Source organism: Trachemys scripta, chromosome 18 (genome assembly GCF_013100865.1).
Source record: "Trachemys scripta elegans isolate TJP31775 chromosome 18, CAS_Tse_1.0, whole genome shotgun sequence".
Lineage (NCBI taxonomy): Eukaryota > Metazoa > Chordata > Testudines > Emydidae > Trachemys > Trachemys scripta.
The window spans coordinates 2,387,072-2,399,962 of record NC_048315.1 but is presented as its reverse complement, the minus strand read 5'-3'; the positions used below and the strand labels follow the sequence as shown (position 1 = coordinate 2,399,962).

Sequence of the window (12,891 nt, the reverse complement as noted above, 5' to 3'; positions counted from 1 at the left end):
AGCTGTAAGCGTGGCCAAAATTTCCAAACCTGGCTGTTTTTTGAAGTTCGGCTCTTAACAGGTTGGATGCTCAGACATGCTGAGTGCTGGTGTAATAGGTTCCTTAGATGCAAGGACACGCCTTTGGAAATCTATCTAATCTTAATCTATTTTAGGATTCTCTCTAGTACCGGTCACTGTAGAATCTAACCAGTTATGGCCTGTATACTTAATTTCTCCGAAGACCTTGCTCTTCCATGGAGTCGGCACATCTTGCAGGTATCTTCTTCTGCAGTGGCGCTCTTTGGGTGGTCACTGTATAGATGTATAGCAGAGGAGGAGCAGGGGAGGCTTTTAACCAGATTAAGAGGAAGGAGAAAGTGCAAGGATTTAAGGATTAAGAAACCAAAGGCAGTTGCTGATTAATAGCCTGTGGTGGAGAAGCCAATCTCTGGATTGGAAATCAAGCCTTTTTTTTTTTTTTTTTTTTTAACCTACACAATGTTGTGGGTCAGAGCATTTCTAAAACCCCATTGTCAGTATTGTGTAAGGTTTGAGGAAGGATGGTATGGGGTAAAAAACCAGAATGCTTGTAGATCGAGAACTGTGTACTGAATGAAAACTGTGCTGATAATCAGTTACCTTTTCAAACTTCCGGTAGCATGTAAAGCTTACTGCCTGCCGTATCTGAAATCTTTCTGACAGGAGGCACAGTGGCTTGTTCTGATGTAACAAGAACATCTGGTTTCAACGATTTTTCTTCTCATCTCCTCCTCTCCCCCCCCCCCCTAAACATCTTTCCTGCCGTCCCTACCCCAAGTATTTTGCACAGATGTCGTCATGCCGCCCTGCAGAGAATCAAACCCTGTGTAGATTACAGGATTGGTAGAAAGATTGGCGGGGGGGGGGAAATCTGTTACTAAGGAGATCTGAGTTGTAGTATTTTGTCACTAATGACGAGTCTGCCAAAGGGAAACAGATGGCACAAAGGAGACCAGGATTATACAGACGGTTACTACATAGCAACTGCAGGGCAGCAAGAGTGGTGGGTCTGGTGACCTTTCAGAGGTCAAATAAATCCTGTTCTGTGGCAAGAAAGACAATAGATTTGTCAGGCAAACCAGCTCTTCCCTCTTTCCCTGTGGGCTGGTTCAAACAGTGACACAGCTGCCATGAAGGCATGTGACTAGCTCTCTTTTCTGGTCCAAGCCAAAGTTACATTTTCCATATTATCTGAAAGGTGGAGCTGGCATGCGGTTGACAACTTGTATATTGTGAAAATAAAAGGAAACCTGTCTTCAGCTTAATTCTCTCTTGTGTCCATGATGTACACAATTTGGCTATTCCACGTTTTTCCTTGTTAATCCCTCCGTTTCCACTGAATGAGCGTTCACTGATTTGCTGTTGGGGGTTTCACTGGAAAAAGTCAGGTTTTTCCTTGCAGGCTGTGAAGGAAGTTGAGACCTCCGACCCTTTCTGAATACAGTGCCCTGCCTTGCCAGCCTCTCTTAATTTTTATGTCCAATGAATTAAGAACGCCCCAGGAAGGCTTGATATTTTTGGTGGAGACCCTTTTATTCAGTAAATAGGCAGAGAGGAGCTCTGAGGTACCAGTTTGTTCTTACACTGCTGTCCAGGTCAGTCTGTGCAAGATGACGTCCTTCATCCCCTAGGAGGAAGAAACCTGGTCCAAGGGGCGAAGGAACTGCAGCTCCTGGTTGACCAGAGATCTTCACTTTTCACAAAATAGGCTCCTTGACAGCCAGTATTGGAATCCTGAAAAATGACTAGAGATGACTGGGCAACAATCGAAAATGCAATACCACAGACCCCGGTGACTTCTACTGTTCTTCCTTCTGTCCTCCTGACACTTACAGATGAACAGTCACTTGCTTTTTTGTGCTTGCAGGATCTCGCAGGCTGCACCAAAGCTACTCCCTTAAACGCAGCTTGGGAGCCAGAGCTGCTAGGATGTACAAACCTGACGGTAGTCTTATCCTGCGAGGGTGGGGAGGACTGAGACAGAGCAGCTGCCTTAGTCTGCTGGGTTTTGTCACCGCCTGAATGAATGATGTTATGGTGCAAACAAACAAAAGGTATATGGGGGTTTGATCTGCTTTCTCTGAAGCATCAGGACTGGTCGTGGCTGGAGATGGGACATTGGGTGAGGAGGGCCAGGGCACTGAGGTAGCACGAAACAGTGTCTCTCTGCCTCTCTCTCTAGGGCTTGGCTGGCTGGTTCGTGCTCACATGATCAGGGCTAACTGATGGCCATTTGTGGACCCAGGAAGGAATTATCCCCTGCTCAGGTTGGCTCTGGGGGTGAGGGTCACTTGTGAGGATTATCTGAGTGTATCTCATGTAATCACTTCCCTGCCATTGTGGGCTCTCAGACATTGGTGCACCTTGGTCCCTCCTGTTCTCTGCCTGTGCCACACAGCGGTTTAGTTTACTGTGGGCTGTAATACTTGGATCTCAGTTTGGTTGTTGTGTTTAGTGCATGAGTGCTGATGGCCTGGGATATACAGGGGGTCAGACTGAATCTGCTGGTCCCTTCTGACCTTAAACGCCGACCCTATAAACCAATCCAAAGCTTCAGACTTTGGGACTGATGCCTGCAGCTGTGGACTGCGCTCTAGCTTTGCTGCTGTTCTGCATGCCGTCACCTGGAATCTCTTAAATCCAGATCCTTGGACCCATTGAACTGGAGGAAGCTGCTAATTTGGAAACTGAGCAGTAGATAAATAAACGAGGAAGGGCAGAGATACCACGTAAACTCGAGTGAAGAAAAGAAACTGAATAAATGGTGCTGGAGCAGCATAACTGAGAAACGAAGCAGCTTTGGGTGTCAGCCTTATGTAGGGAGAGACCGACGTAATCTCCCGTCCATTTTACCCACGCTCTCTGGAGAAGGCATGCTGCTTTCATGTACGCTTGTCTTAAATTGCACCAGGCGAGTGCTCTAGGCACATGTCTAAATACTTTCAAAAGCCACCAGTTTTGGACTAATGCGAGCAACACCAACTAAGGCTTCTGGAGGTCATGTTTGGGGTGTGGTGGCTAGGAGAAAATGAGGAATCCTAGAAATGCAGCCTTGGTGGAGGGACCTTGAGACTTCACCATTTTTATTTTAAAACCTGCAGGAAAAGACCTCCTCTCCTTTCCTGCTCCAGTTTTCACTTGGAACCAGCTGCAGTATCTCTGCTTGCTTATTGTACCTGGCCAGAACTGGTTTACAGGTCCTACCTGAGGCTAAACAATCTCTTGCTTCTCAGTAAAAGCTCCTGTACCTCCAAATGATCGATAGACAAGGCAAGTTGAAGGAAGACAAGCAGAACTGTGCTGTGTGTGTGTGTGTGTGGGGGGGGGGTATTAAACCACAGCTCAACACCAGATGCTACCCAGTCCTAGCTTGGAGGATTGTATTCCAACAGTTCAGGATGAGTGTAAAGAATGTAACTGGTTCTTGGTGATGACATTAGTTAGACCCAAGGTTTAATGGTTGGAGTCTCCTGTCAAACAGTGATGCAGCCCTGGGAACTTTTCGGAGCAGGAGGCCCTGAATCAGTATAATATAAATTATACTATGGAGAGTCCTAGACAGTTGTGGTGCCCTCCGCAGAGGATCCTGATCAGCCAGAGAACTTGCCATGGGAGGTCTCTAAGCATGTCTGTCCCTGCTCCCATCAAAATCCAGCCTAGTGCAACACAGGTCAGATCATGTTCTGGACTTCATGTAAAGTATGTGCAATAAATTGCTCTAGCAATTGCTGCGTAAGCTCATGTCCAAATGACCCCATGCTATCTGTGCAGTGAGACGGAACCGCAGTTGCCAACTAGCCTCAAGACGACTGAGCGATCCCTCACTTGTTGCAGTGTTGGTTAGTGCCCTCCTAATGCTTCCCATCCAGGGATCTCAAACCCTTTTCAAACATGCCTTGAATAAAAGCCTTATCAGCCCCCCCAGGTAGGTCAGGATCCTTAACCGCACTTGGTAGAAGGTGAAACCAAGACAGAGGTCAAGCGACTTACCCTTGTCACAAGTCAGGGCCAGCAGTGGGGACAAATCCTTACTCTAACCATTACACTAGGATGTCTCCCAGGCATTTGCATTCTGGACATAGAGCCTTTTCAAAGGGAGTGGAGGCTTCCTGGCTAGACCTGGCTTCAAATAGTGTTCTACAAGCACACCTAGCTGCTGTTTGCTAGGCTGCTGCAGATTCCAGACAGCTCTCTAGGATGTAGTTGCTTGGATACCTGCCTCTTCTGTTACCCATACATGCCAGGTGACAACTTGCTGCTTGTAATTGCACCGTTGAGCACAGATCCGGGCTGAGCAAGGCGAACGGCTCCCCTTGGAAGTACAATATCGCGGCACTGGACAAGGTTCCGAATGCTGCTGTGTTCCCTTGTCTCCACCTAAGCTCTTAAAGCAGCGATAAGTGACTTCCACTTTGCCAAGGAGCAGTTGTTCACAGAAAAATAAGGATATGTCTACACTGCGCTGATCCTCCACAGCCCCACATCTCAGAGCCAGGGTCAGCTGACTTGGGCTCAGGCTGCAGATCTCCAAAAAGTTCAGGCTTGGGCTGGAACCTGGGCTCTGATACTCACTCCCCTCTTCCCCCCGATGTGGGGTCTCTGAGCCCAGGCTCCAGCTCAAGCCCAAATGTCTACACTGCAATGTTCGAGCCTGAGTCAGCTAACCCTGCCCAGGTACAGCCTGCTGGTCTTTTATCACCATGTAGACGTAACCCTACGAGATCAGTTCCTGACATCTTCGGCACCATGGGCCCTGCGTGGTCTGGCAGTTAACTCTTACGTCTGTGCTTCCGCTACCTCAGCCATTGCATCCAGCACTCGTGCTGAGAGAGGGTGGGATGCGCCAGGTTTGCACTGCATCTGAGTGGGTGAGAATCTATTGGAAGTGCCTTTCTCTGCTTAAAACTTGTTTAAAACAGTCCAGGAGCGTGGTGCTTTTTTAACAAGGAAACTTAAATCTGTATCCGTAGGTGTAACTTCTCTTCCACCCCATAACAGTCCACTGCCTAAATGGCCGATCTCTTGGGGCTGGCCTGCACAGGTTTTTTGTACCTGTGTAACTGTCAGCACAATCCCACCCCTACCTATCTTGGCACAGCCCCTCATGTGGATGCCAGGGTAAAAAATGCTTTCTACCAGGATAGTGTATTCTGCCTTCCACTATGAGCACACTGACACCAGTGTAACTGTCTGCACTAGGTTGACTGTACTGTCACAGTTAGTGGCACTGTGTGTGTGTGTGTGTGTGTGTGTGTGTGTGTGTGTGTGTGTGTGTGTGTGTGTGTACAAGGCCTTAGAATATGTAACTTACTCTTCACGCTGTGTGTGAAGACTTAATATTTTTATTAATGTAAATAACTGCATTAGTGATACAAACGATATACATCTACAGACTTGGCTGCTGGGGCCCCCGAAGTAGCTATAAATAACCTATAGGGTGACAGGAAGATGTCTTTTGTTTTATGATCGGCCCCTTCCTTCCCCTTGCAGCATACCTCCCTTCCTTCCCCCACCAGAAATAACCCCTTAGCATCTGTAAAACTTCCTCTTATAGGAAGAGAACCTATATGCTTAGCATATATAGTGAATCTCTAGTCAATATACAGAGTGGGAAATCTGTTCTGTGGGCATCTGCATTTAAAAAAAAAAAGGGGGGGGGGGGACTGAAAATTGGCACTGCTTCTGCTATGTTGATCTTTGTCCTTATTGCATGTAATGTGTTATTAATGTTGCTCCTGAATTATGAAGGATTGATCTACTGCAGTCTGAATTTCCCACTCTTTAGCCTCGGTGCAGCTCTTTATTGGCTAGAGATTCCGTTAGGAGCTTTTCCAGTTCCATTTGGCTCAAGCTATCTTTTAGACTCTGCACTTTTGGAGCCTGTCGGGGTTCTGGAAATATAGCAAGGTTTTGACTACTCGATAGGGCTGGTTAGGTTGTTTGATCCTTATATGTACTAATTTAAAAGGTGTTGGTGACTGTATTAGATTAGACAAGAAGAAGGGCACACCTCCCTTGTATTTGCATAAGGGCTGTTAAGATTTGCATGGACAGCTGATATCCATTCACTGCTGATATCCCTGCCACTGCTGCGTGCAGGAAGGGATTTTCTTTTAATCCCAGATCGTTTCTTATCCAGAATATCCATGTGTAAAATGGCTCCAGGAAGTCCATGCCCTGAGATTCACCCATGTGTATGTGTAAACATATATTTTAACTTGGTCTCCAAACTAGTTTTGCCTGTGACATCAGCAACAATTCTTGGTATGAAAGCTGGAGCTGCACACGGTTGTGCTCATGCCAAGAGCTGCTTTGGTCACGCATGTCACATGGGAATGGAGGGGAGGGGAACTGGCATTTAAGTTAGTGCTGCAGAGAAAATGAAGAATGCTTGTCAGTTACAAGGAGCCTCGTGCAGGACTTCCTAATTCTTGCCTACAGGGAGGTGACACAAATATTCAAAGCTTGAAGTTCTAGGAAAATTATATATAGCCTAAAGAATCCCAAATCGCTTCAAATTACTACCTCCCTCTCTGTCCTTTGTCCAAAATGTCCAGTAGCACACGCACAAGTCTCCTGGAGGCTAGAGAGCTGTGTTTGGTTGTAATAGGGCTGCATCTGTAAAGTTCTGTGTGGCTGACTAGGTGTTGAAAATTGATCCTTTGCTCTATACTGTCATTCTTTCAAGAGAAGTCACATTATTAATGCTCCTTTAATGCAGTGTGTTTAATATGAATATATGTACACTGCTCATGCCATTCCTCTAAGCCAAGTCTCCTTGATTAAAGCAAAAGCTGTTGTACTCCCGGCAGGCAAGACTGTTTCATTTAATGTAGAAATTCAATTGACAGTAATCTCTTCTGTTTTTAATCTCCTCGTTCTTGTATTGCAGTAGGTCGTGTCGCACTGCATTTCACATCCTGACTCTCTTGTGCTACCAGTTGGAGGATTTTAGATTTTGCTTTTAAAATCTGAAAGGTTTTTAAATTTGGTTAGCACTGGAACAAGAGAAATAAACAGGATTTGCATAGATCGCTTATCTCCAGCAGAAAAGATGAGACTCAATTAGGAACTAGCTTTTGCTTTTTGAGAGCAAAAGCACAGTGTCTTTGACCCAAATATGCCAGTTCCTGACACAGCAGTGTGTTACAGAGAACAATACCGAAGGGATGCTAGCATCTGAATGAGAACTTGGCTGCTAATAGGGTTAGCATAGGCTACCTTCCTCCACAATCCAGATGTATATGCAAAAAGAAGTGGAAGGAATGATGGGAGGAAAGTGAAGCCATATTGAAGAAGTTTTGTGAACCTGCCTTTTGCACTGAGACTTGGGCAGATGCTGGCTCTGTTATGAGATGCTATAGAAAAATAAGGGTTGCCATACCAGATTAGACCTTTGATCCAGCTAGTCCAGTATTCTGCCTTCAGCGCTGGCCAATACCTGATGCTTGAGAGTAAAGTAGAAAGCCCCATAATGCACCTAGCAATGCAGCACATGATGGAAAAATGCTTTCTGCATCCTCGCACCATGTCGTATCTGGATTAGCTCCAATATCATCCATGGCCATAGTAAAATCATCCAGATATAGTATTTGTGACTTTTTGGTGACTGACTTTTACAGGTGGACTCCATGCTATGTAAACAGGTACTTCCTTATACATTTACTTCCCCTTATTTTGACACTGAGACCAGGTAAAAAAGGACAGATCAGCTCTTACTCTGTCCTTTATAATCTTCCACCAAGTTCCCTCTAATGTTTCTTATTGCTCGTTCTAGGTTTTGCAGTTGTTTAAATCCCATCATGTCTTGTCTATCCTAGTGTCTGTCACTGCTGACCACCGACTGGATGGAATACCAGACCTGTGTGCATGTGTTTCATAGACCCAATTCTCTTTCAGATAAAGAAGACTGAATCAACTGGAAGGGTTCTGTGGGTTTTTGGTAATAGTAAGCAGTCATGGGATAAGAGGGAAGGTCCTCTCATAGATCAGTAACTAGTTAAAAGACAGGAAACAAACAGTAGGAATAAATGGTCAACTTTCAGACTGGAGAGAGGTAAATAGTGGGGTCCCCCAGGGGTCTGGTCTACATATTCATAAATGATCTGGAAAAAGGGGTAAACAGGGAAGTGGCAGAATTTGCAGATAATAACAAAATTACTCAGGATAGTTAAGTCCAAAGCAGACTGCGAAGATAACTTGATAACTGCCCTGTTCTGTACGTTCCGACAGCAGCCAATGCCAGATGCTGCTGAAGGAAGACAGGATACTGGGCTGGATGGCCTGACCCCGTGTGGCCATTCTATGTCTCTGTTGACTCTGAATTTGGACTGTCCACACGTTCATCAGAGCCTCTTGCTGTTTATTCTTATGCCTGAAATGAACAGAGGAACTCTTTGACAGTTGGTCCAGGAAGGGGGTGTCATCTTCAGGGTGTGGAACTTGCATTTCTACTTACCAGTGGTTACAGTGGAATTGCAGCTTTCGAGTGATTCGGTGTGTCTTGCTTGGTGCCTCGCTACCCTATCCGACTTGGCAGTGGAAGGGACTTGCATCCTGTCTCTTCAGTGCGTTTCTGCTCGGCTGCTGTTGAGAGGGAAGTGATTCTTCTCCTGCAGCAGAAGTGCTGTGCACGATGTCTCCGGATCACACCGTCAGTGATGTGTTTTGCCATGCGAAGTCTGAGGTTGGAAAAAGGGAGGGAGTCTGGGTGTGAAATACTACCCTACCTTGCCTATTGCTGTCCTCCATCTGAGGTGGAGGTGTTGTGTACTAGAAATTCTCTGACCGCTTTTGCTCCTGAACTGCCTCATGGAACTGTGCTGCTTGTCTCAGGGTCTTGAGTGGTTTTCATGCGTTTAAAGCAAGGTGTTATCTCATTCAGGGAGGCAGCAAGAACTGGCTAAAAACATGAATAGAGCTATCCCACTGAAAAGACCAGTGGTGACTGGCTGAGTGATCCCTCTTGGCCCCTGGGTTGGAAAGATCAGGAAGTGCAATTGCATGCAGAGATTGACGCGCGTGATTTAGAGATTTAGACTCCATTTTTCTCGTGGCCTATTTCCTAATCAGGAAAGAGATCTTGGTGTCATCGTGAATAGTTCTCTAAAGACCTCCATGCAGTGTGCAGCGGCAATCAAAAAAGCAAACAGGATGTTAGGAATCATTAAAAATGGATAGAGAATAAGATGGAGAATATCTTCTTGCCCTTATATAAATTCATGGTACGCCCACATCTTGAATACTGTGTACAGATGAGGTCTCCTTATCTCAAAGATATATTGGCATTAGAAAAGGTTCAGAGAAAGGCATCTAAAATGATTAAGGGTTTGGAACGGGTCCCATATGAGGAGAGATTAAAGAGGCTAGGACTTTTCAGCTTGGAAAAGAGGAGACTAAGGGGGATATGATACAGGTGTATATAAAATCATGAGTGGTGTGGAGAAAGTGAATAAGGAAAAGTTATTTACTTGTTCCATAATATAAGATCTAGGGGCCATCAAATGAAATTAATGGGCAGCAGGTTTAATAAAAGGAAGTTCTTTTTCAAACAGCACACAGTCAACCTGTGGAACTCCTTGCTTGAGGAGGTTGTGAAGGCTAGGACTTTAACAGGATTTAAAAGAGAACTAGATAAATTCATGGAGGTTAAGTCCATTAATGGCTATTAGCCAGGATGGGTAAGGAATGGTGTCCCTAGCCTCGGTTTGCCAGAGGGTGGAGATGGATGGCAGGCGAGAGATCACTTGATCATTGCCTGTTAGGTTCACTCCCTCTGGGGCACCTGGCATTGGCCACTGTCGGAAGACAGGATACTGGGCTGGATGGACCATTGGTCTGACCCAGTATGGCCATTCTTATGTTCTTATTGTACTTCTTTAGGACTCGTGGTTCCAGGTCATACACAAGCCTTTCTGATTGGTGCCTTTGTCATTCAAGTGCATAACAAGCAAATGTATTTGCTTCAGTGCAGCTCTCTGCTGCGCTGTGTATTTTACCCATGTACCACTCACTCCTATGCTTATCTCATAGGCATGGTGACTGCTTATTTCACCTTCAAGCTCCTTGGAATAGATCAGGTAACCTTATTATAACGTATATGAAACTAATTAGGGTTTGTCTCTTCCAGGGCTGCTTGAGGGGCTTGCGGAATTAATTGGTTCTGCGTTGAGCTTTATGGTGTGTGTGCACACACACATGTATGGGTGCTTTCACATCACTGCCAGGGGAATGATATCTAGAATCAACTCCATTCAAAATCGGTTACTTAATATTCAGAAAATATTTCCATAAACTGCTAGTAATCTTCTCAGCTGTGACATGGACCTCCGCGTGCAGTTTGATCCTCTGGCTACCCACTTTCTGTGGTTAAAACATCCTTCTTGGCATCAAACAACTCCTAAGCAAAGCCCAAGCATGGAACTCAAAATTGTGATGTTTCAGTAATTCATGTGCAACCTTGGGTCTTTCAAAAGATTTAAAATTTTCAGCCCAGGGTTTCAAGTCCGTCCTTGTTTCTTTGTACCAGTCTGGTGTTATTGCTGGCACTCAGGCCTTCTGTGACCACAGCATATGTGGGGTTTATGTTAACACAGCTTGTTTCAGAGAACGTTTAAAAACACTTTGTAGGTCTGCCGTGGAGGGACATGCGTATGGTGGTTTTGAACTGAATCTGTCTGACTTTGTACACCCAGGTTTTTTGTTTGTTTGTTTTTGTTCCCAGTAAGTGATTTTAAGCTCACTGTTCCTAGGACCAGCCTTCTTAACAGGACATCTTATGCACAGTTTGTCATTGGCGGTATTGGGCTTCAGTTGGTACTTGTCGTGCATTCCTTGTGCAGCTCAAACTCCCTTGGACTTCAGGAGTCTGTGCAGTGAATGTATTCTCCCCATGTGACTTCTGTGATTGAGGGCTGTTGCCAATATTAATCTGGTCGGGTCCATAGGCAGAGAAGGAGCTTGGTGATCCGGTGCTAGGCAAAGCCTTGCTTATTATGCTGATGTGCTCCGTGCTGTCCAAAGAGTGCCTGTACCAAAGAGCTTGCAATGTATGAGACAGCTGTCGCAAAGACAAAGATGCACTGGGAGACCTGGAGTATGCTCTCCCTCACGCTCATGAACAGCATTTGCATGGATTAGCTATTGGATTAATGCTTGGGTGCATAGCCCCTGATTTGACTAGACCAGCTGCCTTCTTCCCAGCAAAGATCCTGCCCAGCTGAGAGGTTTTCACAGTGTAATTTGGGTATATGGGCAGGGCTGTAGTCAAGGAAGGGTAGGTAGAGTGAGCACACCTTTACTTCAACAGCTTAGCAATGACCAGACCTATAGCAAAGGATGTCTTCAGTTCCTACACTCACATGAGCCCGTTCAGTTCATTGCCTGATGCACTCAATAGCTGTGAATGAAAGTTTACTCTAAAGCAATCCTGCCTCATGAGGTGTGGAGGCTTTAAGTAATAGCAGAACAGAGGGATAGCTCAATGGTTTGCGCATTGGCCTGCTAAACCCAGGGTTGTGAGTTCAATCCTTGAGGGGGCCATTTAGGGAACTGGGGTAAAAAAATCTGTCAGGGGATTGGGTCCTGCTTTGAGCAGGGGGTTGGACTAGATGACCTCCTGAGTTCCCTTCCAACCCTGATATTCTATGATTCTATGATGTTGATCAGACCCCTCATAAAGGTTAAACCTGCAAGGTAACTGGCCTTGGCAATATGCTAACCACCTTGCACCGTTGGGTAGTTACTGCTGTTGGCAGCTCACTCCCGTATCAGCGAGTTTGTTGCCGTCTTTCCTGGACTCAAAGCGGGTTTCTCCATGGGTGAAGGCTGAAAAGCTTTCTGTGTTTCAGAAATGCAGATACCACTGTATGCTCATGTCTCCGAGCGGCATAGCTAAATGCACCAGGCTTGCAGCCGATGGAATTAGTAGGTGTATTTTTGCATCTCATTTATAAATTCATCTGGCATCTTCCATTAAAATGTCCAGCTAGAGCAGTCTGACCCCAGACTAACTCTGGTGATCTTTTAATGCCATTCAAAGTGTGTACAGTCATGGGAGCAGACTTCATTCCTTTTTGATACCAGGAATCTTTTCTAAGGAAGATGCTGCTAGGTGTTATGATGGAAAAGAGACCGTTTCCTCTGTGTTTAATCCTCTTAAATGAGGATTATCACAGTTCTAAGGAAAAAAGCTAACTCCTGGTACACATCCAGTTTGTGATGTAGCCTGGCTATGGGAAACTCTGCCATGCATGTGAGACTACAGCTGCATCTTCACACTGAGGGTGGAATGCATAAAATCTAGTGGCCTATTAATACCATGGCTTCACGCTGGCAAAGTGAGAGATTAACTCATCTGCTTGTTTTGATAGAAGGGTGTTCTTGATAGTAGTTTAGCAGCTAGCATTTCACTTTGCAAAGGATGCAAGCAGCAGTTGAGGCATGTTTCCTATAAGTCTGTGACACATGCTTTAGCGATCTAACCAAACAGGTATGCTAAAGTGAATTTTATTTTAGGGTTCAAACATGTAGATAGCAAGAGGCCTCACTAATGTACCATGGCTAAGGAAAGTGTAGTAAACGTTGGATACAGTAGTTGGTGGAAATCGTACATCTTATCCAAAGAATGTGTGCGCCAGGGAACTCGCATGTTACATACAGACAGAACAAGCTGGCATGTGACTTTCAGAATGCAGATGAGCACTGTTTTTATTGCCACATGGAGAGAAGCTTCATAGGGACAGGAGAGTGGCTCATGTGACATGGAGAGTGTGCCATTGTATAAGTCTGACTAATGCTAAATAACTTCTCTGTTCTCCCTTGCCCTTTTAATGACTGGCACCTGGCAGAAGATCAAAGTAAAAACTGGGT

At 45.4% G+C, this 12,891-nt stretch overlaps 1 protein-coding gene across 3 annotated transcripts in view; it reads left to right on the top strand.

Moving 5' to 3' along the window:
- The window catches only part of SSH2 (slingshot protein phosphatase 2), a 142,973-nt gene that overhangs the window by 33,382 nt on the left and 96,700 nt on the right, over window positions 1-12,891 (top strand). The window contains exon 1 of one of the 3 annotated variants that reach the window (XM_034752402.1): window positions 2,205-2,288. The exons of the other annotated variants lie outside the window; for them this stretch is intronic. Within the exon in view, the coding sequence (XP_034608293.1) occupies window positions 2,247-2,288 (42 nt within the window). The 5' untranslated portion in view covers window positions 2,205-2,246. Of the gene's footprint in view, window positions 1-2,204; window positions 2,289-12,891 lie in introns of those variants that run through there. 3 annotated transcript variants of the gene reach the window in all.